The sequence below is a fragment of the Crocodylus siamensis genome, chromosome 12 (assembly GCF_052110815.1).
Source record: "Crocodylus siamensis isolate JL-2025a chromosome 12, ASM5211081v1, whole genome shotgun sequence".
In the NCBI taxonomy this organism is placed as follows: domain Eukaryota; kingdom Metazoa; phylum Chordata; order Crocodylia; family Crocodylidae; genus Crocodylus; species Crocodylus siamensis.
Window position 1 is genome coordinate 38,288,514 of NC_143406.1, and position 24,879 is coordinate 38,313,392.

Genomic DNA, 24,879 nt, shown 5'->3' on the forward strand with positions numbered 1-24,879 from the left:
TTTATTCCAACTCACACCACAACCAGGCTTTCATGCATTAGAGGAAAGCAAATTCACATCCTCAGAAGCCAAATTATTTATGAGGAGAAGAAAATTCCTTACTGACCTCTACAGGGAACTGGCTTATAGCCCTGAAGTGTGAGGTGCAGTTATAATCATCATCCTTGGTACGATTAGTAAGTTTGCTTCACAACACACAAAAGCTGCTGTGAAATCTTTTTGGGAAAATTGGTATTGCTGACATTGGGCTTCATAAAATAAACAGCATTGCTTTTCTAATTATCACTCTACTGTTTTGCAAAGATAAGTCGTATTTAAACACCCTACTGAGAGCTTGCATCCCTACTTGACAGAAATTGATTGGGAAGCCCCATCTTACTAAGACATTTCTATATCTGTAAAATGCACAGGACCTTTTGTAATTTACTACTTAATGATAAATACAACAAAAATTAAATTATAGTTAATGTAGGATTCATTTTTATCTCATGAGGGCAGTATCCTTTATTTTGAAAGAATGTTAGTTTCTTGCTGTTTGCAATATTGGTAATTTCTGTGTGGGGGGTTCTAGTTACTGATGCAAATATTGCTTTCTACACTTTTATGTGTTTTATCAAACTTTATTAATTCCATCATGTTCAGTATTTGAGACTTTCTTTCCCAATGTAAATTATACTTCTGTCATTGCTACTCATAATGTATACATATCTGAGTTATAAGTTTCAATTTCGTTTTAATCAGTCAAAACATTTTTGATTAGGGAAAAAGAAGCTGTCTTTGAAGCACAGACTTCACGTTACTTAAATGAATTTGAGGAGATTGCAAGGCTCGGAAAAGGAGGGTATGGCAAAGTATACAAGGTATACAGAGTATACAGGGGCAAAGTGTCTGCTGACTTAAATGTTGTTTGTGTTTTCTGTGAGATGAGGAATAGTCTATCTGCTTTTAAAACAAGGGTGTCAAAGATTTGGCTAATGAAACCCTAGGGTCCAGCCTTGTGGGTCTTGGAATGATCCCACATGCCAAGTGTGGCATTCTCTGGCCCTGATCACATGCACTGCATGTGGCACATGGGGCTGGACTTAGTGCTGTGGACATTGCTCCAGCATAAGAGGCCAGTTCAGGGTATTTGTTGCATGTGGCACCCACGTTGGACTGGCCCTGCCTGCTGGCTCTGGGGTTGGTCTGGATTAGGCTCACATCCTGTCTCTACATACAAGAGCTAGTGTGTAGGCACCATATGCAGCATGTGTTCCATGACTGACATGCATGCAGCATGAGCCCCAGGCTGGTATGTACTGTTTGTGGTGTGCAGGGCTGGACCAGGCATGTGTGCTGTTGCAGCAGTGGGGGATGATCAAGGGCATGCGCTGTATGTGGTACCCTGCCAGACTGGCTTTGTTCTGGCTCCCAGACTGTTTCCAGATTAGGCCCACAGACAGACCTTATGTATGAGTCAGGGTGTAGGGCTCATGTGCAAGCCCTGGACTGGGGCAGCGCACACTGCGTGTAGTGCACCAGTCTGGTCCAGGACATATGCTGCATGAGGTGCCCATGGTGGACTGACCCTCTGTGCCAGCTGTGATGTGTGGGGCCTGTCTGTGGGTCTAAACTGACCTGCAGACTGGTCCCATGCCTTTCATTTGGTTCATGAGGGCCAGATGAATTTGACACTCCTGCCTTGAAACAAATATGAGCCTGTTACATTTAAGGGTTTCTTGTTTTTGATTCAAAAGAGAGTTATAAGGGCCTTGATGGATTTTTATATTATATACTGAGAATTTTACCCCTGTGTGCAGCCTAATTTTTATTCAGGGAATAGTAAAAAAATCTGATATGAAGTGTTCTGATATACTTATTTTAAATTAAGTACGGAAGCTGATTTTTTTTTTAACCAAATGTTGGCTGCTTTAAAAAAAAAGTCCTGTGTCAACCAATGGTATATAACTACTATTAGACAAACAGATAGATGTCTTTTAGATATCTTTTAGAAAAGTTAAGGTATTTGTTTCAGACTCATGTAACTGGTTATTTGTTAAGGTGTTTTATAATATTTAATTGCATTATCATAAACAGCAGGAAATATTTTTATATTTTTTCTGTACAATATTACAGCCCCCAAACAATTAAAAAAAACCTCTTCAGTATATTATTATATTATTGATTCAACTACATGGATCATGTTGTGGATTATGACTTACAATAAAATTGGGCAAAGGTCTATATTGAAAAGTAAGACAACTGTAGACATGTCCCCTTAATCATGTGCAGTTTGAATTAAATCCTCATACTGCTGAAAACTGGGCAAAACTTGGCACTCTTTCCTTAGACCCTTTGGACTAAATCCTGAATACCTTTGTTGATATCACTGAGAAGTTGTCTGAAAAGGGAGAATAGAATTTAGCCTTTAGGAATCTGTTGTTGAAATGAATTTTTGTTGATCTAAATTTATTAAAGTTTATTATATCTAACCTTGTTCTTTTCAAAATTATTTTCAGGTCAGAAACAAATTAGATGGTCAATTCTATGCTGTCAAAAAAATACTTATTAAAAAGGCTACAAAAAGGGATTGTATGAAGGTATGAATTTTTCCTGAATTGAAACAGTAATTTGCTGCCTACTATAAATTGGTTCCTAATGTCCTTTAGTAATATCCTTGATGATGCTCATGCCAAAACAGTAAGCAGGCGTGTCGGGCATTGTTCTTCAACAAGGACAAGTGCAAAGTCTTGCACTTAGGACAGAACAGTCCCCTGCACCAGTACAGGTTGGGGGCTGAATGGCTGAGCGGCAGCTCTGCAAAAAAGGACATGGGGGTTACAGTGAACAATAAGCTGAATTTGAGCCGACCATGTGCCCTTGTTGCCAAGAAGGCTAACAGTATACTGGGCTGCATTGGTAGGTGTGTTGCCAGCAGGTCAAGGGAAGTGATTATTCCCCTCTATTCAGCACTGGTGAGGCCACATCTGGAGAACTGTTCAGTTTTGGGCCCTCCACTACAGAAAAGATGTGGACAAATTGGAGAGTCCAGTGGAGGGCAACAAAAATGTTGAGGGGGCTGGGGGACATGACTTATGAGAGAAGACTGAGGGACTGGGTTTATTTAGTCTAGAAAAGAAGAGACTGAGAGGGGACTTAATAGCAGCCGTCAACTACCTAAAGGCGGGGGTTACAAAGAGGATGGAGCTAAATTGTTCTCAGTGGTGGCAGATAACAGGACAAGGAGCAATGGTTTTAAGTTGCATCAAGAGATTTTAGGTTAGATATTAGGAAGAATCTTCTCACTAGCAGGGTAGTAAAACACTGGAACAGATTACCCAGAGAGGTGGTAGAAGCTTCATCCTTGGAGGTGTTTAAGACCTGGCTGGGCAGAGTCTTGGCTGGGATGATCTAGTTGGGACTGGCCCTGCTTTGAGCAGGAGGTTGGACTAGATGGTTTCCTGAGGTCCCTTCCATCTTTAACTTTCTTTGAATGTATGATTCTAATAAGGCTGGTATATTATATTCTTCTGAACAGGAAGGATTTACATGTACTCCTCACTTAATGTTGGCCTGGTTAATGTTTCATTATTAGGTCATTGATCTATTAGGGACCATGCTTGTTTAAAGTCCTGCAGTGTTCGGTTATAACATTGTTTGGCCACCGCCTGCTAGTAAGTAACTACTGTGACGTAATTGGATTTGCTTAACATCATTTCACTTAAAGTTGCATTTTTCAAGAACATAACTACAACATTAAGCAAGGAGTACCTGTACTTCTCCTAATGTAGCTGTATTTATTCCCAGTCTGAGCCTAGTAGTTTGCAAGATATCCCAAGCACCTTAAGAATTTCCTAATTCAATGAGAATGTTGAGAGCTTTACTATTGTAATTTTTCTGGCAACTCTTAAGTTACAATAATGGGTAAAACAATTTTATGTGGAAAATTGTTACTTTTTATTACTTTTTGCATTTGTTTTTTATGGGGAGTGCAAGAAGTTCATAAACTTTGCTTTTTTTTTAGGTACTACGAGAGGTTAAAGTGCTGGCTGGTTTGCAACATTCTAATATTGTAGGTTATCACACTGCTTGGATAGAACATGTTCACCCAGGATGCTCAAAAGGGGAGTACACGTAATTGTTAATAATTCTGATCTGTTTATGCAATCTGCGTTATTATTTGGCAGGGGAACTGTAGACTTTTCCAAATAATGTAGTCACCCAAACTAAGGCAACTTTGAATTTAAGATGACCCCCCAAATTAGATTCTATACTTGGAACATTATAAATTTATTATAATTTTCCATGTAAGGAATCTAAAAATTGGAGCTTCATCTTAAATCTCCCCCCCCCACAGCTGCAGCAAGGAAAACAGAAGCTGGAGGGCAAGCAATGGGTAGGTGAGTGGCAAGGAGGGCTTGCAGTCTGACCCCAGACCCCACACCTTGTCCCCATGCCACATGCTCCCCACCCTGTGCTGCCACCACCCAACACCTGCCTGCTCCTAGCCACTTGCCCTCCCCCATCCCTGCCACCTACCTCCCCCACTGCTGCATGCTACCCTCCAGGGTGGCTCTACTCTGGGTCTCTTGTCACTCCCTGGCTCAGCAGGGAGCCAAGGAGCAATGCAGGATCTCAGGACAGAGCCAGGGTAGGGGATTTAGCTCAGAGCCAGACAGCAGTGAGATCCAGTGCTGATACTGTTGCAGTTTTCTGACTCTCTACTGTGTCCTGCTGCTCTCCAGCTCCATGCTGATTCCTTAGCTGCTCTCTGGCTCTCTACTGAAGAAGCTGAATTTGCTAACAAGTTTTAGTGTCAAATCTGTGTTGGAGCGTGGAGATCCTTTTGAATACACTCCTTTTTCTGCTCTTAATTGCTTCACAGCTGAAGCAATCTAGAAATATTTCATGGCTGCCTCTTTTGCCCTCCGTGGTAGGGTTTTTAAAAATCTTTAGTGATCTGATTTAGATCTTTTCTATGGCTTCTGCATTTCCTGGTGGCAGATACTGATTCTGAGACATCAGTACCTGTCTGGAAATAACAGGAGGAGACTGATTCACCGTACTGTTTTAACTGTGTATATCTTCTAGTTTTCCTTTCTCTTGCATCACCTTGTACTCTCAGCAGCCCCATGCTGTCTTTTTTCTCTCTTTCTCCCTGTATTTTTACTTACTTCTAGAATGTCTTAGGCCTATATCTCACTACTACACTCCTTAAGCCATTGCTTTGATTCTGTGTTATGGGCACGTAGGGGAGGATCAGGACGTTGGTGCTATAGCAGCACACATAAACCATTTTTGCTCCTTAATTTAGAAAATATTACTTGTTCCCTGCAATTATTTGGGAGCCATGCAGGTATATAGGTAAAAGGATAGATTCCATGGTGCTTTTAGTCTTCATTAACTTTTTATAGGAATTCTGTATTTACCTCCCTGTATGATGATCCATAGAGCTAGTATTTTCATAAATAAAAGTGTTCCATCTAAGATGAAGTGCAAATTTCAGTTTACATTTACACTATCCTAATAATTATTTCTTATCTTGACTGGTGATTACAAAATCTTAAATTAGAACAAGCTGACAATAATAATAGCAACAGCAACAACAATAATGTTTTCTCAAAGATGGAAGCTAAATGAAAACATAAAGGAACCTAATACAGTCCTTACAGTGAGAATTCCTCCTTACTATAACCTGTACTTTTCATGTTTAAAAATTGTTTTGTGTTTTTCTTCTATTTTTGTTTTAATAAGAAGGTCCATTCTGGGGTACAAATACAAAGGAGGCATTAAAAGATAAAACCCTATCCTTAATTGTGAGTTTAATTAGTATCTGTAGCTGAAATGCTAAAAAGTAATGAAGACTTACTTTGTAAAATACTATGTTTTATCTATTCACCTTAAAGGTAAGACACTTGTGGAATTATCATCACTAAAAATATCTTCTGATGATCAAGAAAGCAGCAAGTAAGCATTATGTTTGATTACAGTATTAATTTGGATTTAACATAAGGCCTTTTTCCATGTAACATTAAATAATATAGAATTAAACTTGTATTGCAGCAGTGTTATTTCCTTGTATTGAATATGGAGCATCAGTTACACTTGCATTTGCCTCACATTGTCAGATGGATCACACAAAATTACCCAACCTGTATTTCTATTTATCTTCAGTATTTTTATGGCATCTGTTATCAATTTAAGATTTTTACTAGACTTGTAATTTTTACTTCAGATAATGTGTACCAGTCACAAACAAGTTTGGTGAATAGCATGTAGTATTAACAGGAAGATGCAGAGATCAATAGAAAAGTGAACATTTGTCAAAGGAAAAATGGACTGGGGGTGGGCAAATATTTAACAATACTTGTCAACTAGAAGAAAGGCAAATATAGCAGATATCTTCCAAATGGCCACTTGGGGCTGTAATTGTTTTTTCTGACAGATTTAAAGGGTCAACTTTCAGAAATTCTTATAGCAAAGAGTAAAGGGCAGAACTTAGAGGAACAGACAGTTGTCAGGCTGAATAGGGAAGGGGCTGAACTTCCACTTCAGAGAGTAAGTCATCTATTTGGAACTTGTTACAGGATTTTAAAAGCTGGAAATTACTGTGTCTTTTTAAAATTCCAGAGCAGTTCCAAAATGCTTTTGCTTAGTGTTTCCCAAACAGATAACACAATAAGTGCATACATTCCTTCCCACTGTTTTTCTTTTCAGAGATGGGTGTCACAGTCAATGTAGCAGTTCAGTCATCTTTGCAGAACCTAGCTCAAAAGAAAAGAAATCCTGTGAACATACTTATCTTGAAAGTCCTGGTGATGAATCAGTGCAATATATGGATATAAGACATGATTTTACTGATGGAAATAGCGAAGATTGTTTAAAAATGAAAAAATGTGAAGAAAGCATGGAATTGCGAGAAAACTGCATGTGTAATACTGCTAGTGGATCAAGTTATTTTGGAAATCATTCATCATATGGACTTCATTCCAACCTGGATAAAGATTGTGTTGCATCAAGTGATTCCTGTACTGAAGAATGGTCTCAAGAAACTACTTCTGTACTCAGGCAATGTGAGGTAAATAAAAGTCTTTAAATGTCAATAATTGTCCTTTGATTTAATCCGTGTTCAGAGAAGACTTATGTAAGTGTACCCAGGAATTGTAACAATGAATTTTACGTTGGCTAGCACTATGGAAGAAAGAGACTTGGGCATCATCATTGACCACAAGATGAACATGAGCCTACAATGCGATGCTGCGGCTAATAAAGTGTCCAAAACGCTGGCTTGCATCCATAGATGCTTCTCAAGCAAATCCCGGGATGTCCTTCTCTCCTTGTACTTGGCTTTGGTGAGGCCGCAGCTGGAGTACTACGTCCAGTTTTGGGCTCCACAATTCAAAAAGGATGTGGAGAAGCTCGAGAGAGTCCAGAGAAGAGCCACGCACATGATCAGAGGTCAGGAAAGCAGACCTTATGACAACAGGCTGAGAGCCATGGGGCTCTTTAGCCTGGAAAAGCACAGGCTCAGGGGTGATCTGATGGCCACGTATAAGTTTATCAGGGGTGACCACCAGGATCTGGGGGAACGTTTGTTCACCAGAGCGCTCCAAGGGATGACAAAGTTGAACGGTCATAAACTCCTGCAAGACCGTTTCAGGCTGGACATAAGGAAGAATTTCTTTACTGTCCGAGCCCCCAAGGTCTGGAACAGTCTGCCATCGGAGGTGGTTCAAGCACCTACATTGAACACCTTCAAGAGTAAATTGGATGCTTATTTTGCTGGGCTCTTATGCCCAGCTGACTCCGTGCCCTATGGGTGGGGGGCTGGACTCGATGATCGTCTGAGGTCCTTTCCAGCCCTAATGTCTATGAAATCTATGAAAATGGCATGACTGGGATCGGAGCCAAAATGCTTTATGATTTGTGGCTTTATGAATGGCTAGTATAATTACAGAACTGTTGATCACAAGAGTTACCAAAATATAACATTCAAGAATTTATTATCTTGACTCTTCAGGTTTAAAATTCCCATGTAATTTAAAAAACAACAATAGCATTCTTGGGGGCGGGGTTTAAACAACCAAACAAACCAAAATGCCGCCAACATTCTGCGCAGATGACTAAGCCACTGGTTGAGGCATTTTTGGACAGAAGTTAGGGTGGGTAAGGATGATGTTGCAAATAGAGAGGAAGGGGGTAGCTAAGGTCATTTATTGAGGACAAGGCAGGATCAGTGCTCTTGTAACGAAAGTAAGTTTAAGGGAATAGGGAGTATGTTGAGAGGAAGCTGGTTTGAGCATAAAGTTGGCATGTTGGGTGCATTAGATAACATGATATAGTTACTAGGAAATGTATGGTAAAACATGGACTTGCAGGGAGTGCAATAGGGAAAGGGAATAGAAAGTACAATCTGATCTAGGCTTTGGACTTGGAGAATTGGAAGGGAGGTGCTTGCGGGACTGGGGCAGGGAGGAGTGTGTGAAAGAAACGAGATATAATGAAAGCATTTAATGCAACATCTATATTTTAATGTTCATATCTCTGAGGCCGTGGCATGTATTTGGGTATAGAAAAAACTGCCTTTTTAAGGACAGGGTGGAAAGGAAAATTGTGCATAGGTTTCCTAAGCAGATGCTATTAGATAAATTTATGACATATTATTGTGTGTGGAAAAAAAAGCATCATTATATAGTCTGTGGCTATTTTCTCTGAAATACAATATGCCATTAAAAAATGTGAAACTGATGAGAGTGAAATAATAGAAATCTGCTTTTAAATACCTTGTTTCTAAATTGTAACAGAACCTAATATTATTTTAAAGATGCCCATGCACCTTTGAACCAGTGATAAGATGTCTTTCTTCTCTAGATATGTTTTATAAAGATTTCATAATTTTGTTTTTAAATGTTTGCTACATTGTAATTATACACTTGCAGAAATTGAATAATTACATATTTTTCTAGTAAATCATACAACTTCCTCTTAAGATGTTTCTTGTTAAGTAGTATGGTTAGAGTTTTGTAGCTATGATAGTCCAGGAAATGTGTGATAAGCAAGGGGGTTTTTTACTAATAATTTTTATTTAAAATGTTACCAAAAAAACCTTGTTTCTTATTGGGAATATCAACCCTTATTAGGGTTTTTACTTTTGCCAGTATCATCAACATCAAAAAGTGAAATTGACTGTAGGGAAGTATTAAATTGACCATGTGTCTTCAGTGTTCCACCTGAATTTATTTAGCTCTGCAACGAGTGGTATTCAAACTTAACTTGATAGTAGCATGCTATCTATCAAAATCCCTCTATTTTCCAATACTGACATTCTTCTAAAACAGTGGTACTTAACCTTTTTGCTTTGTGGGCTTGATGGGTGGTGCCTTGTCTACTCACAGGCTGTTGAGCCTGTTCGGTTGTGTGGGGCTAGGCACAGCCTGGCCCTGATCCAGCCATGTGCAGAAGGGGGTGTGGCCTGACCCCTATCTAGCTGCATAGGGCTTGGGAATTTGACAGTGGTGAAAGGGTTGCAATATTAATTGGCTCCATGCTTCTAAGGTTCCCGACCCACGGGAAGCCATAGTTCCATGTGCTGAATTTGCCCCAGGGGCTGGGGGGTTGAGCACCTCTGTTCTAAATTATTTTCTTCAAAAACAACCTAAAAGGTTTCCATAGACTTGTCCAAATATTTTCTTATACCTTCAAAATATTGCTAATATTGCTGTATTAGCTTTTAGTATGTGCTTTTTAGACAACCCTTACTGGCGTATGGGGCCTAGAGAAATAAGGAAAATAAAATTATTTCTTCCTTTTATTAACCTCATACTTGAAGCACAGTCGATTTAAAAGCACCATCTTTGCCATCCTCTCCATTATTGATTTTAATTTAAATGCTTCGTATTGTTTTAATAAGTCTACCTTCTTCACTGCTGTGGAAAAATAATATACCAATATTTTCTTACTAGGTGGAGTATCATTTAATGCTTCATATACAGATGCAACTATGTGAAATCTCCTTGTGGGATTGGGTTGTTGACAGAAACAAAAGATGCGGTGAGAAAGCAGAGGAAAATTCCAGTAAGATTTATACTGTTTGATTTTAAAACATTAATATGTTTGTGTTCATGTACTTTGATTTTTCTACTTAGAGGGTCAGATAATTTGACTCTTTAATTTATTAACAAAAGTTTATAGTATGAAATGTGGTCATTAGGTATCCCCCTCACCTCTGTTTAGTCAAAATAATTGTAATAGAATGTGCTTACATTTTTCTTTATGGCGCTCAACAGTGAAGGGTGAAACCATCTGTTTGAATAGTTTGAGTCCTCTAGTGAAACAGGATTGCTGTTAAGAAGCCATATCAGTTTTCAGTGAACAGTTCTGATGAAGCAGCTTTTATTCTTTTTTCAAAACAATTTCAGACTAGGAACTTTATGGTAGAAGCCTAGACTGGATCTTCTGGGTCACCAGTTCCCTGCTAATTCAGGCAACTAAATCTTATAAATCTGACACATTCCATCTTAAACCTACTTGGGTTCCTTGCCCCACTCCTTTTTAGAAGGCTCTTTTGGAATCCCATTCCTTTGATTTGAAACCACCTTGCGGGGCTGGTGCTGACAATTAGTCAATTTTCATCTTGGCTCAGGACAGTACTGGGGATGGTTTGAGTCCCCTTTGTGATGATGACCTGACAAATCAGCCTATTGTTGACCCCAGTCTGGCCAGAATTGCCAGGGATGGGGTTAATAAAGTCCTGGCTGGGAATGCTGGGGAGCCTCTTCCCATTTTTAGGGTCTGAGTGCCCAGGGAGTTTTGAAAAGCACAGTTGCAGCCATGCTGTAGGTGCATCCTTTAAATCTCCCTGTGCCCCAGGATTCCTGGCTCCCCAGCTGTCTGTGTCCTGCCCCCCTCCCCTTACTCTATAAAGTGACTCCTACAGCTGGGGAGTTGAATTCCCATCTGTGGGTGCGCCAGGAACTTAAAAAAGCAGGTATGCAGCTGGGGCTTCCAGCACTATGTCCCCTTTTTAAAGGTCCAGGACATAGTGAGCCTGAAATTGGAAAGATGCTCCATGATGTTGGGCTCATAGCAGCCCCCAACTGCCTTTTGGGATTGGATGGAGGCACCAGGTGCAAGACCCAGTGCTACCCCTGGTTTGATCTTACTGGTTGGGTAGGGGATAGCTTTGTCCTGGACCCTGAAACTGCCCCATGCCAGATCCCTATGCTGAGCCTGAGGGGATCTGTCATGGGTCAACCCCAACATGCTAGATGTTCAATTTTAAGCCATGATACAACTGAGCCACAAAAATATTATACATTATATATGAAATACCTTTGTGGCTTATTTCCTATATTACCATGCCATAAATTTTCTTCAGCATGTGGCTGGATGACTATTTATGGTGTTATTAACAGCTTAAGTGTATCTTATACATAACATATGTCAGGGTCCTTTGTCTCTCCCCCCTCGCGTGTACCTACATAAGGAATTTTATAGAGATTAATCATATTCTTTTTTTAGCCCGTGTTTTTACAGAGTAGACACACTAATCTCATGTTGTTTCTTTGATGAGATAAGATGCCTCATAGCGGCCATTCTTCGTTCCTGTTTCGGTTTCAATTTGCTTTTTAAACTTGGGTGGTCAGAATTGTGGACGTTATTTCATATGACTTTTTACCAGTGCCCTGTACAGTGGTGTTAATACTTCCCTATATCTACTGAAAATATGTAGCCAGATATATCCTAGGATTGTATTTGCCTTTTGGAAAGAATGAGTCTGTACTACCATTATTATGGGATGTGTTTCTCACAGTAGGGTATTACTCGTATGAGGTAATCAATCATGCAGTGACAGGTACCATACAATTTAAATCAGAAACTAAGGAACTTGTGGCAAAAGATTAACAATGTGGAGCCTTGGGTTTCTATACCATGGAAAGTAGCATTGTTAGTTATATTTGGAAAGAGGTACAAATGCTTAAGTTGTAAAACTTGAAATGACTCTTAGGTTAGCAAAACTAACAAAGTCTTAGAAGTTTTAAGGGACTTAAAACACAAGGTGAATAGCTGATTTGTAAATAGATTAGGATCTATAAAGAATAAGGTACTGTACAAAGTTAATACAGAATGTTACATTCTAGTTGTTTGACTTCAAAAATAGAAATAGTTCACCAAAGACAATAATTTAAGGTACACTTGGGTCTCTATGTGAATTTGTTTTGTGTGAATTTGCTTATATGTGACAACCTTATTTATACCAGAAATTCACTTTGTGCAAGAAAAATCCAATCTTATATGAAGTTGGCCGGCAATGAGCTCCTTGCAGGCTAGCAGAATTCCAGCCTGCAGGAAGCTGGTAGAAAGCAGAAGGAAGGCAGTGAGACCGGGGGGTGGGGGAGCGCCACGTGCATGTATAGTACATGCATGTGACCCAGAGTAGCCTTGAAGGCAGCTCCAGCAGGTAAATGTGGCGGAAGAGGGGGATTGAGGCCCCTCTAGGGAGGGAGCTGGGCAGGGCTGGGGCTACTGTCCAGTTGGGGGGTGCTTGGGGCCCAGGCCGTAGAGTGTGGCTGCAGGGCCCCAGCGGGGAGCAGGATGAGGCCTCCGGTGGCTCCTTGGGGGGAGGGGGAGGGCTGGCTCCCTACTGCCATGCACACTTCCAAGGGGAAGGGGCAGACATATGGGCACAGAGGGCCCTGGCCTCAATCCTGGGCCTGGCTCGGCTCCTTTCCCTGCCTGGTCCCAGCACCTCGCACCCTGCTGCCCTGGCCACATGCCTCCTGTGTCGCGAGGCTGCGCCCCTCAAAGAGCAGCAGGCAAGGGAGGCACATCCCTAGGGCAGTGCAGGATGAGCAGCTGCCATTCCCTGACAGCCTGCTTCCCTGCTCCAGGTGCCTCTCCAGCTTGCCCCAAGGTGCCTTGGCAACGCACCCCCTGCATGTGCTGCTGCTTGTAGCGCAGGGCTCGCAGCCTCTCTGTGCAGCAGTTATAGTATTGTGTGATTACTGTTTGAATTTGTCATGGTTTGTGGGGGGGCAGTAGAGAGAGGCTGGTATGTATTCCTAATAATTGCATGTAATAATGGATTCACTTTATGCGAGGTATTTTTGGAGCACAGCCCTCGCATAAAGAGAGACCCAAGTGTAGTAGTGGCCATATTCTGGCAAGTGTGCCACAAGTTAAGTCTAGAGTGTGAGAATAACACTAATAATAAGCCCCTGCCTTACCCAGTGCCATGAATTCCATTATTGCTGGGATATGGCTATGCTTAATTTGGTAGCACCTACCCCCACAGCTCTTGTGGGGCCAAACCTTTGAGCCAACACTGACAGCTGATCCATACCCCTTCCCCAAGTGCTGACCTTACTCCTGTTGCCAGTGTCTGGGTTTCACATTCTGGTTGCCTGTGCCATGTGTGTCAGAGATTGACCACTACTGATTTAAGGCATGGAGCAACAGACAAGACTAGGACTGTTCAGTTCAGATAGGAAAAGAGGAAGGATACATTTTAGAGAAATACAGAGTAATGAATGGTGTTGTGTTCTCAACTATTTCTCTCACTGTGTGGTAGGAACAGAGATTAATAAGGAAGGCCCAAGAGTATTGAGAAATGCTGTGCCGTTTTTTATAGACTGTGCACCCTGTAAAGCAGAGGTGGGCAGTTATTTTGGGTGGAGGGATGGTTAACAAGTTTTGATGAGCTGTTGAGGGCCACAAAGATAGCCCTGCCCCTTGACAGGTGCCCTGCCCCTGGTCACCATCTTGGGACTGGAAGTTCCACCCCTTAACCCCTGACCTTTGCTACCAGAAGTCCCTCTCCTTGCCCCTGTCTTGGAACCAGAAAAAAACAAATTATATACTAAAAATCAAACATTGATAATAACATATTTTAATTTTATTTAAAAAAATATTTTTGTCCTGATCTGTGTGTATTTGTGTGGTGTATATATAGAGGTGATTGCATGATAGCTCAAAGTGAAGTCTTACTCTTGTATATTGTGGAGGGTGTGGGGGTGATATGGGTGGGTGGGTATGGGGTTTGTGGGGAAGTTGTGTGGATGTGTGTGCATGTGGGGTGTGAGGGTGTGTGTAGATGTGGGTGGGTATGAGTATGTGGGGGGTTGGGAGGGGATGTGGGGGGTGCATGTGTGTGGTGGGGTGTGTGCATGTAGCAGTGGGCAGGGCTTTCCCCAGAAGTGCACATGTGTGTGTGGAGAGGGATGTTGGGTTTGTGAGGGGGTGTGTGTGGGTGGGCAGTGTTTCCCAACCAGTGCCACACATACCCCTGGGAGTATGCAAAACATGGACAGGGGTATGTGGGTGCCATGTTTTGAGTTCGGCCCACCCCCCTGCCCGGCGGGTTAGAGGCATCTTTGCCTATTCCAGTCAGAAGTCCGGCCACTGCCCCTCCCGCTGTGCCGGGGCTTCCACTCCCCAGCGTCAGTGTGCTGGGGGACCCGCACAGGCTGCTTTGCACTGGGCCGTGGTCTGCGAGGAAAAAGTGGGACTCAGCTCGCGGCAGTGAAACCAGAAGTGCCATGGTGGGACTTCCAGTTTCACTTTTGCCATGTTGATCGGCAGGTGGTACATGAGGTACAAAAGGTTGAGAACCACTGGGGTGTGAGACTGTGTGGAGGAGGGTGTGATGGTGCAGTTTGTGGGGGAGGGGTTGTGGATATGGTGGGGTGTGCATGGGAGCCCCTATGCATGCCCCCCTGTGCCGGTCACCACCTGCCCTGCAACAGCCCAGCATCTGTGCACCCTGCGGTGCCTCCCCACCACCACCAACAGTACACAGACCCAGCCCTACCCTGTTCCTATTCCAGACTCATCCCCACCAGAGTGGATCAGCTGAAACCTGGATGCAGCCCCGACCCAGCCTGCCTCACATCGGCATCACACCACCTGCCTGTGGTGTGTCCTGCAGCCCCCCTGGGCATGCGGTGCAGCTGGGGTGGCTCTGCAGCCGGACTGCCTTTCTAGGCAGCCCAGGTGATGGCTGCTTCTGCTGGCTGCCGCCACCACTGGTCCAAGCTCCATGGTACCGGTGGGAACCTGTGCTGCACAGCTTTGACCCCATGCACCCTGCGTCTGCTCCAGGCTTGCCTGCCCAGGCTCAGCAGCAGCAGTGCAGGACAGAAGCTGTTGCACAGCATGAGGGGAAAGTGGCCCCATACCCTTTCCACTGCTGGCCATTCCTTCTGCAGCTGCCTGGAGCCTGCAGTGCACTGGGCTGCCCTGCTTCTGTGCTGCTATCACTACTGCTTCTGGGCAGCCCAGTGGGGCAGCAGTGGCGGTGCAGAGCAGATGCAGGGCATTCTCTCATGGGCTCCAGGTTGGTGCAGCAGGAACAGCCGGTAGCTATGAAGGGTAGGGCTGCTTTTCCCCTGTGCTGAGCAACAGCTTCAGCTCTGTGCCAGTGCTGCTGAGCTTGGAGCAGGCACAGGGTTCATGGGGTCAGGGCGGTGCAGTGCAGGTCCCTGCCAGTAGCATGGGGCTGGGGCCAGTGGCAGCTGGAAGGAACCACTGCCGCCTGGGCTGCCTAGAAAGGCAGCTCAGCTGCAGAGCCACCCCAGCCCTGCTGCATGCCCAGGGGTGGCAGAATGTGCCATAGCTGGATGGTGAATGAGCCAGGTGGGACCTGCCACAGGCTGGATCTGACCCATGGGCTGTATTTTGCCCACCGCTGCTGTAAAGGCTATTTACTTCTGTCAGATTTGACTATAGATAGACATAACTTGTAGCCAGTTTTTAAAAGAGAGGGAGTAGCCACTTGAGAGAGCATATTGGCTATTGCACTGCAGCTGCTATGTCTGCATGAGCCAATAGTGGTACAAGTGCTGGAAGTTAGCATTAGTACTTAATAGGTTCAAAAAGAAATTGACATGCATAACGAGAACATCCACGATTAGATCAGATTAGATTTGTTGTTGCTTTTAACTATACAAGATAAAAACAGACATGGAATTAGAAAGAAGCCTGTCCTGTGAGGTTCATATTGATATTCATGAGCTTCTTTGGAACCATTTCCTTTTTTAGTTTTGAATTTAGAGTATTTCTGTCTAAAATCAGATAAAGATTTATGGACCCAAGGGTAACACCACACTAGGCATCTTCAGAGAACAGCAGTTAATAAAATTAAAAAATCATATAAATAGTCTTACTTTTTTCTTGGCATACTTTATTTTAGAGGATGTTCCTTGTAAAACCCCTTTGCTGAACTGGGTTTATTACTCACTTAGGATGAGGAGAGTTTGTGAAGTAACCAGGTTAGCCAGGTTAAGGATAAGCTGCTCAGTAGTTTGCTACAACTTTTACTTCAGAAGGTGCTGCTTTTCTGATGAGCTGAACAGGACTACTGAATAGCTCCAACTGAGTAGAGAAGTGGTGCTCTCTGAAGTAAAAGCAGCAGCAAACCACTGAGCAGCTTGTCCTTAACTTGGCTCATTGTGAATTAAGCAGGTTGCAAACCACCTGGGCATGAATGATCTGAGTTCTACTGTAGTTTTCTGTATTGATTACAGAAAGTTCATATTTAACATTTGCATTTCAATGTTAACAAAATGAGTTGAAATAATTAATATTTTAAATTGTTTTAAGGCCCTTACCATCTTGTGGATGTCCACTGGACCTCAAAAATTTTTAAAGAGTTGCTAGAAGGAGTGTACCATATCCACTGCATGGGAGTAATGCATCGAGATATTAAAGTAAGTTTAAAAATCTTTATTAAAGAGGCTAAAGAAGGGAGAAACAGTCTATGTTATGGGGGCAGTGATAGCAACTCTATAGCTGAGGTTTATTTGAGCTTTGTGTGAAGAATATATGACAACCTTCCCAATTTTACAGCACATCCTTTTTTACAAATGAATCATAGAATGTAGTCTTGCTTGTTCCTACTTTAACTGAAAGGACCATATAAAACAAAGTGAATATCTTATTCCCACCCATTTACTTTGAAACCATTTGCAGATCTTGCTCTTAAAGTGTTGATTACTGAAGAAACCAATAAATATAAAACAAAATGAAACACCAAATTTTCTGGATTATTGTAATTAAATTTAAGAGAGGTTAGAGTGGCTTTAAAACATGCAGTGTTGGTAAGTTTCATGGTTCAAGTTTAATTTTTCATTAGTTTTGGAAACGAGCATTTCATTGTGCCTTCTTGTATAGATGTAACTAATTGTGTCATAAATATTGAACAAAATATTTCAGAACTTTTGAACTTTGTGACAGTTAAATCATGGGCTCCATTTGCCAATGCTGTGTAAAGTCCTGGTAAGTGTACAAAGAGTTCCACATGGATACTGGAAGTTGTTTTTTCAAGTAATGTTTGTTTTTCTCCCCGTATATTCTTCTGACAGTGATTTTGCAGATGTCCTGTAGGGACAACGTAGTTTTTGATAGTCTTATGAGAAATTCTTTTTCCCGTTGATATTCTGGAAACAGAAGTCCAGTGGGTAGATCTCCATGATTATTGGTTAATTTCAAAGGATATGAGAGGTTTAACAACTTGTTTAACAGTGGTACACGTTTCATATTTGACTTATGCTGAAGAAACAGAAAAAGTGGAGATTGCCCATGACTTGTTAAACAGTTAACATCTGCTTTATAATCTAGCAAGAGATCAACTATTTCTTTTCTGCCTCCTGAACAAGCATCATGAATAACTGTGCATCCTTCACAATCCTGGGTATTTACTTTGGCTCCCTTAATTAATAGTAAACGGATGCAGTCTATATCAACAGCTAAAACTGTGCCTGCTTTGGATGATGCAGTGCACACTGCAAGTTGAAGGGCAGTTTTTCCATAAGTTGGAACAGTGCAATTTATGTTTGCTCCACAGTTGATTAAAGTTTCCGTTACCTCTTTGTTCAGTAACTCTGCAGCTGTGTGAAGAGCTGTCTTGCCAGACTCATCCGTCTCATTTATGTTAGTCCCATTCTCTATAAGAATGGATATAGCTTGTGAGGCTCCAGAGTACAGGGCTAAATGTAGAGGGCTGTGTTTGTAATAACTTCCCATTTCATGGTTTATCTTGGCTCCCTTTTCACACAAGATACGGAGACACTTTTCTGCATTACTTTGTGTAGTTGCTAGGTTTCTCTGAAGTCTGTCTAGGATGGCTGTCCCTGTTGAATAAATATTTGGCCAGTGGAGCAGGAGGAGATGGAGTGCTGTGTAACCTCTGTTATCTCTATAATGTAAAAGGTAATAAGTTAATTCTGCTTCTTCAGTAAACAGTGTAGCTTGCATATACTAAACACAATTAAGAAATATTTTAAACAGTGAAGATAGTTCACAACTATTGAATGGGTAAATTGTGGCCTAGGTTCCACCCCACTGGTTGACGGAACAACAGATTCTAAGGATTGCCAAGACCCAGCAAGGGTTCAGAACAAAGGGGAAAAGCGAAGGAGCAGCTTGCCATTAACTTGTGGCTGTTGCCCTTACCCTTTCCCTCCATGCAGCCAGTCCTAGAGCTACTCTTTAGGCTTCTGTCCTGTCTTTTATGCTAGGCTTCAGAACAACATTTGGGAACTACTGATTTCTGTTATTCGGATTAAAACCTATTTTTGCCTTTTTCCTATTTCATTTTCAACCTGTGAGCCATACTGTCTTATTAATTTGTAGTCAGGGTAGCTTAAATTTATAACAGCATATTGCTGTTGCAGTCCTGATTTGTATAATATATCTAACTCACTGCAGGCACAGGTTTCTGCACATGACAACTGAATTAAAAAGAAATATTAAACTCCTGTATTCAAAATTATAAACCTAGATCATTTTACCACATGTTTAAGGGAAATCCAGTGCATTAGCAGCTGGGGCACCTGAAATCAATCACTAAATAAGTCCTAAAACTATATATGAATAAAATTATGCACTGGTGTGCGTTATGAATAAGTGTAACATGAAAGCAACTACATATTTCCCACCTTATTTTTGGATCAGCACCAGCTTCTAATAAACACTGCAAACTCTTTTTTTTCCTGTATTTGGCAGCTAAATGAATTGGAAGTATAGGCGGGTCCTGCATGGAACAAAAATTACATAAGTATTTGGTACTATACCTCTGAGTTTTGTCATCTAGTTCAACTTAGAAAATAAATTAATTTAGTTGGTACAATTTTTGATGGACAGCTCCTGGTAACACTTAACATTATCCAAACTTTCTTGTTTTTTTGATGAATAGATATTTGCCTGAATGGTATTGGGATACTTTTTCTCTGCCTTCTATAGATTGCAGAATTTGGCACATGAAGATCTGCACTTGGGCATCTTGCATGTGAACTAAAAATATTCCCAATTTTTGTTCCTTTGTGACCCTGGGAGGGAAGAAGGAACTCCTTTGTGACCACATAAACCAGCTGTGTATAAGGTCCAGGTCCCAGAGTGGTTGTGGGAGGGGGAAGGGATCTGTGTTTGGTAGATGTCACTGAATGTATGGAAGCCACTTTGAGCCTTTGTTGAAAAGAATGGAATATAGATGGAATAAATAAAAGAATATAAATGTCATGAGTTTTTATCTGCAAGCAAAATGTATTCTACAGCATTTTTTTATAATACCTTCCCTTACTCTTCTGGCTTTGCAAGTGGGAGCTTCTACACAGCTGGAACTTGTGTCTGTGATGCAGCTTTACTGGTCATTGCATCAGGCACAGCAGATTTGTTTTCTAAGTGAACCGCCTTGGCAGTGTGGGAGCAGCTGAAAGTTAAAAGTAGACTTCTCTGTCCCTTTCTGCTAGCAGCTGGGATTGGGAAAAAGGGAGAGATGTAGCAAGATGCCTTAGCTGTTTTGCCACCATACTGCAGGAAAGCAGTGTTTTATTGGTTCTAATTCTTCTAATATTGCAATCAAGCTAGTCAATTTGTTACTTATGGTGTAGCATTAGGTAGGCAAAAAGAATTGGAATACAGCAGAGTGGATTTGTACAAATGGGCATAATATTTACAATGTTCATGCTGGCCTACGACTCTTACAATGAACTCATACAGGATTCTCTTATGCTGTAGTGAGCTGGCAGCTTTAACTTTGAGTATCATTACTGTTTATTTAATATGAACTGGACCCTTACATTTAAAGAACCCAAATTTAACACACACATTTTTTTTTCCTAAAATTTGTTGTAAGTTTTAATCCTGAAAAATCCAACTTTCTCAGGATTGCTACAGTTATGAAATACCTGTTTCTTACCTGGGCCCACAATAAACATTCAGGATATTTAGTGGAGACAAACCTTTTCTGTTAGAAGGTATAAGAATAAGTGTGACAGATGCCTTGTAACCTGTCCAGTCTAACCTGACTGTATGATTCAGCTAAATCGCTGAGTTAAAGTAAGTTAAATATTGGGGTTGTAGAACTTGTGCAATTTTTTCCCTTTACATATTTATGGAAGTGGGTCCTTTTTTTGGATTAGATGGTTTAGTCGGGAGTATGTTTTTAAAATATCACTCCTAACTCTGGATTTAAAATTCCTAAATAAATAGTCTGGTTGTCAGGTGCTGTGTCACCCCAGTATAGATTTGGAGACCTGACTTGACGCCCCTATTTCTTAAAGTTTGGGGGTTTTTTGATGATGCTTAATGAATTAACTGAGTTTTGTTGTGAATTTTAAGTTGGTACTTTAAAAAAAAAAAAAAAAGTTATATCAATCAAGTAGTTACCTGGGCTGACAGTGGTCTGCTGCACATAAGGTTATCCCAAACAGTTATCGGTTCATTGACAGGATGGTATGCCAGTAAAGCTTTAACATTGGTGCTATTATCTTTCATTATGGCTTCATATAATTTTGCCTGCAGTGGATTAAATGCCTTCTGCCCCAAGGAAGAAAGAGTGTAAATGAAAGGATTGGAGTCAGTTTTGGGTGTACTGGCTCCCTTGGTTATGTTACCCATGATAAGAGAAATTTACTTTCTATAGGGAGGATCCAGAGTTGGGAAAAAGATAGAATTTCAGAACTGCGTTTTTGGAACAGTTGCTCTTTGTGATGTTGCAGGATGGCTGGTTCTAGAACAGCTTTAAAGTCATGAATATCAGTAGAACCTGACAGGTATCTGAAAATGTTGCCATGTGCTTGACAAAAGTATTGACTATAGTGTAGTTATAAGCAGTTAGCCTTAACCAGGTGCTTTTTGTTAACATTCTGAAGGCACTATAAAATAATCCAAGATTAAAGATGGGAGATACCTTCAATTACTGTATTTCTGTTTACTGGCATAGGAATCATCTGAGCAGCACATCTGTATCAAGTAATGGGCCTTTTGTTTCCATTTTTGGGCAACTTCCACATCCTAATAGTTTGGTGTGCAGACTTTCTGGTATATAACCTAACTTTTCTACTGAATTTCACACTTTTTTGCTCTTTATTCCGTCCACATAAAATACCCAAAAAAAATCCTTTTCCTTTCTTGCTTTCAACTCTCATATATTTACAAATGATTGACTAGCATGTGCCTATGCCCAAACAGTCACATAACCAAACTGCAAATCAACATAGCTTAATGTTTTCATGCTAGTATTTTCTGGTTCCCTATCACTTGTTGTCATTTGAAATCTCCCCAGTTTCTTGGTGTCTTTTCAATGAGTTGCTGTGATTACATACACTATTCCAGATCTCGATATGGCTGGTGACTGGGGCTGTTTTTTTTTCTATTCTGTTACTCTTCGTATATATAGAGCTCAAAGACATCTTAAATACAGTTTTTGGTCACCACATTATATAGCATATGCTCACATTTATCCACAATCACCTTACATTTCTCTTAACAGTCTTTTGTTTTCTCCCTCCTATTACATTATAGTTATGTTTTGTATTTCCATTACAAGCTTGCATTTTTTCACATATTCATTTTTCTCTAGCTCCCTCAGTATTGCTTGCTTGTTCTATTAGTGTTTGTAAAACCTAGCTTGGTGCCATCTATTAGTCACATTTTTTTCTTAAGTCATGAATGATAAATAATTACTGATGAAATGTCTTGTTTAAGTTTAGATCCCTAAAAAGTATATAGCATACCTAAAATTGTGAAATAGTTGTATGGGATTTCATGCTTCTACAATTTTCTTTTAAAATAAAAATGCCTCTTCTTGTAGCCCAGAAATATCTTTCTATACGGATCAGACCATCAAGTGAAAATTGGAGATTTTGGGCTAGCCTGCAGAGAGATCCTACAGGAAGACACAGACCACTGGTTTGAGACAAAAGGGAAAAAATATAATGAGGAAAAACACGGTAGGTTTTCAAAATAAAAATAAGCAATGTATTGCTGAAAATATTAGTCTTTTATCAGTTTTTGTAATTAAAGCTATATAAATCAATTATCTGTTGTAGGACTAAGACATACTTCAGGAGTGGGTACTTGCCTGTATGCATCACCAGAACAGCTGCAAGGATCTCACTATGATTTCAAGGTAGTGATTGTTACACAAAACATTGGGTTAAACATACTTTTCCATGATGCATTACAGCTAAGTACAGATAGTCAAAAAGCCTGAGGCTGAATCTGTTCAATCTTCACAGGTTAGACTAGGCTGTGTAGATTGAACTGATGAGCAAGTGAAGACATTCACTTTTGATTCCAGAAATGCAGCCACATGCCTGCAGTAGCCCAGGCCAGAAGCCGGGGGGACACTAGAGCACACCTCCCTGCTCAGCTGAAACAGACAGTGTGGGCCAAGGAGGGGGACTTGCAGTCTAGATTCAAAGCATCCTGGGATGCTGGGGGGCTAAGTTAACTTGAATCTGGAGGGGATCTGGGATAGAAGTTCAATACACCTATTTAACCTAAATCAGTTAAGTCTGATACTACATCCATCCAGATTTATCTTAAACCAGTTTCAGCCATTTTTTTTTTCTCTTCTTGCAGTCAGACATGTACAGTCTGGGTGTAATTCTCTTAGAACTCTTTCAGCCATTTGGAACAGAAATGGAGAGAATTGAAGTTCTAACAGAGTTGAGGAATGGTCACATTCAAAGTAGGTTTAGCAGAGAATGGCCAGTAGAAGCTAAGTATATTAAGCTACTAACCAGTAAAGTATCATCACAGAGACCAGCTGCTGCTCAGCTTCTTGAAAGTGAATTGTTCCATACAACAGAAAGAGTAAGTTATTACTTATGCTTTACAGTGTAAAGAAAATAAACAAACTAAACTGCTTTTTCCCCCCCATATGTCCTCATGTCTATTTTTATCCCATTAAAGAAGATAATGTAATGATGGAGCAAGTGCTTTTCTGAGCTGCTGCATAGAAGTAGGCTGTACTTATAAATGTTTAGGAACTTGCCAGGACTAAAAACATAAGCAAGCAACAAAGTTGTAGAGTCATTGAACTCACACATATTTAAATTACTTCTAGTCACCTGAATGGTTTTGCAGGATTCTCTTTTCCCCTCCCTCACTAGTTAGAGAAGCAATTGATTTGAAATCTGCTGATCTGGGGCTACACTGTAGCCGGGGGGGGGGCAACTATTTTGGGTGGAGGGCCACTTACTGAGTTTTGGCAAGCCATCGAGGGCTGTATGGGTAGCCCCGCACCATGACAGGTGCCCTGCTCCCTGGTTGTCATCTTGGGACTGGACATCCTGCTTCTAACCTTTGCCACTGGAACTCCCTCCCCTTACCCCTGGAAATATTCTTTTTTGGGAAGAGGGTTAGGGAAAAAAAAACAAGTTGCATACTAAAAATCAAACAACCATAACAACATATTTTAATGTAATTAAATATATATATATATTCTTGTCCTGATGGGGGTTTGTGGGGATGGATGTGGGTATGGGAGCCATGTAGTGCAGAGTGGCTGGCTGGCAGACAGGTAGGAAAGTGGGGAAAATGTGGGGTGGAGAGAGGGAGAGTGGTAGCAAGCGGGAGCCTGCAATGTCTCAGGGCCAGCACTGGCAGGAGGAGCACAGGGCATGGGCTGGCAGGGGTCTGTGGAGCCAGGCTGGGCTGCCCCCAGCAGGGAGTGGGGGAGCTGACCCAGCTCCATAGAGCTCCTGCTGGCCAGGATCCTGCACTCCTGCCTTCCTGCTCTGGGCCGCACCGGCACTGGCCCTCGCCCTGGGACACTGGCATGGGTCCCATGTTCCTGCTGGCTCCTGCGCACTTGCTCACTCCCAGTCCCCCTACCCCAGCTCTGCAGTACAGGAAGAAAGCAGCACACAGACCTGACCCCACACTCACCCACCTGGACTGAGCAACAGCAGTGGGGAATGAACTGGTGCTCAGTGCGGAGGAAATGCAGCCGCTCCCCCTCCCCGTGGCCGGCACCCTATGCTGCAGCTGCTCGGAGCCTGCATGGGGCTGCCTGTGCCTGCTTTCCATTGCCCCATGGGGCAGCAGTGGCGCAGAGAGGCAGAACAGCCCCATGGGCTGCAAGCAGCTGCAGCAGGAAGCATTGGCCTTGTGGGGGGCGCGCTTTTCGCTTGCATGAAGTGCTAGTTCATTCCCCCCTGCCACGGCTCAGTCCAGATGGGTGAGGGTGGGGTCAGGGCTGTATATTGCTCCCTCGCTGTACTGTGGGGCTGGGGTAGGGGGACAGAGTGAACAGGTACACGGAAGCCAGTGGCAGCTAGGGCCAGTCCTGCCGCCCTGCTCTGGGCGCTGCCAGGAGTGCAGGATCCCAGCCGGCAGGGGCTCTATGGAGCCAGGTCAGCTCCCCCTGGCTCCACAGACCCCTGCCAGCCCTCACCCCAAGCTCCTGCTGCCCTTCTCTGTGCCACCAGCCCAGGCCCCTCACCCATATGCCAGTTGCTTCCACTCCCCCCTGCCCCCACCTTCTCACTCACCTGTCAGCTCCCAACTGTATCGCCAGACCGTGGGGATCAGCAGGAGGTGGCCCAGCCCCAAGGACTGGGGCAATCCCTGCGGTCCTGCCCTGACTTGCCCCACTCAAATTTCCTATGCCAG

The 24,879-nt window shown here is 42.1% G+C and overlaps 2 protein-coding genes across 3 annotated transcripts in view; one reads left to right on the forward strand and one right to left on the reverse strand.

Annotated features, from left to right (window-relative positions):
- EIF2AK1 (eukaryotic translation initiation factor 2 alpha kinase 1) overlaps positions 1 to 24,879 on the forward strand; it is a 31,473-nt gene that overhangs the window by 5,686 nt on the left and 908 nt on the right. The window contains exons 5-14 of the mRNA XM_090024626.1: positions 761 to 860; positions 2,499 to 2,579; positions 4,004 to 4,099; positions 5,882 to 5,946; positions 6,697 to 7,057; positions 9,942 to 10,053; positions 16,579 to 16,685; positions 22,070 to 22,208; positions 22,308 to 22,387; positions 22,843 to 23,076. Coding sequence (XP_089880752.1) covers positions 761 to 860; positions 2,499 to 2,579; positions 4,004 to 4,099; positions 5,882 to 5,946; positions 6,697 to 7,057; positions 9,942 to 10,053; positions 16,579 to 16,685; positions 22,070 to 22,208; positions 22,308 to 22,387; positions 22,843 to 23,076 — 1,375 coding nt within the window. The remainder of the gene's footprint in view (positions 1 to 760; positions 861 to 2,498; positions 2,580 to 4,003; positions 4,100 to 5,881; positions 5,947 to 6,696; positions 7,058 to 9,941; positions 10,054 to 16,578; positions 16,686 to 22,069; positions 22,209 to 22,307; positions 22,388 to 22,842; positions 23,077 to 24,879) is intronic.
- ANKRD61 (ankyrin repeat domain 61) lies at positions 16,687 to 22,132 on the reverse strand. Of its 2 annotated transcripts, none has more exons than XM_090024631.1 (3): positions 20,644 to 22,061; positions 18,915 to 19,009; positions 16,687 to 18,172 (listed from the first exon to the last, which is right to left on the reverse strand). In XM_090024631.1, the coding sequence occupies exons 1-3, from the start codon at positions 20,872 to 20,874 to the stop codon at positions 17,212 to 17,214; spliced, it is 1,287 nt and encodes a 428-aa protein (XP_089880757.1). In that variant the 5' UTR covers positions 20,875 to 22,061; the 3' UTR covers positions 16,687 to 17,211. The 2 variants fall into 2 exon arrangements, 1 of the variants encoding a protein (XP_089880757.1); XR_016438784.1 differs by having other exon boundaries at positions 18,133 to 18,172; positions 21,993 to 22,132.

Coding starts and splice junctions, on each gene's coding strand:
- ANKRD61 (XM_090024631.1), bottom strand. CDS start 20,874: ATGGGTAACATAACCAAGGGAGCCAGTACACCCAAAACTGACTCCAAT. Junction 19,010..20,643: donor GCAGACCACTGTCAGCCCAG/GTAACTACTTGA, acceptor TGTTCCATGCAG/GACCCGCCTATACTTCCAAT. Junction 18,173..18,914: donor GGTGCTGATCCAAAAATAAG/GTGGGAAATATG, acceptor TTTACATTATAG/AGATAACAGAGGTTACACAG.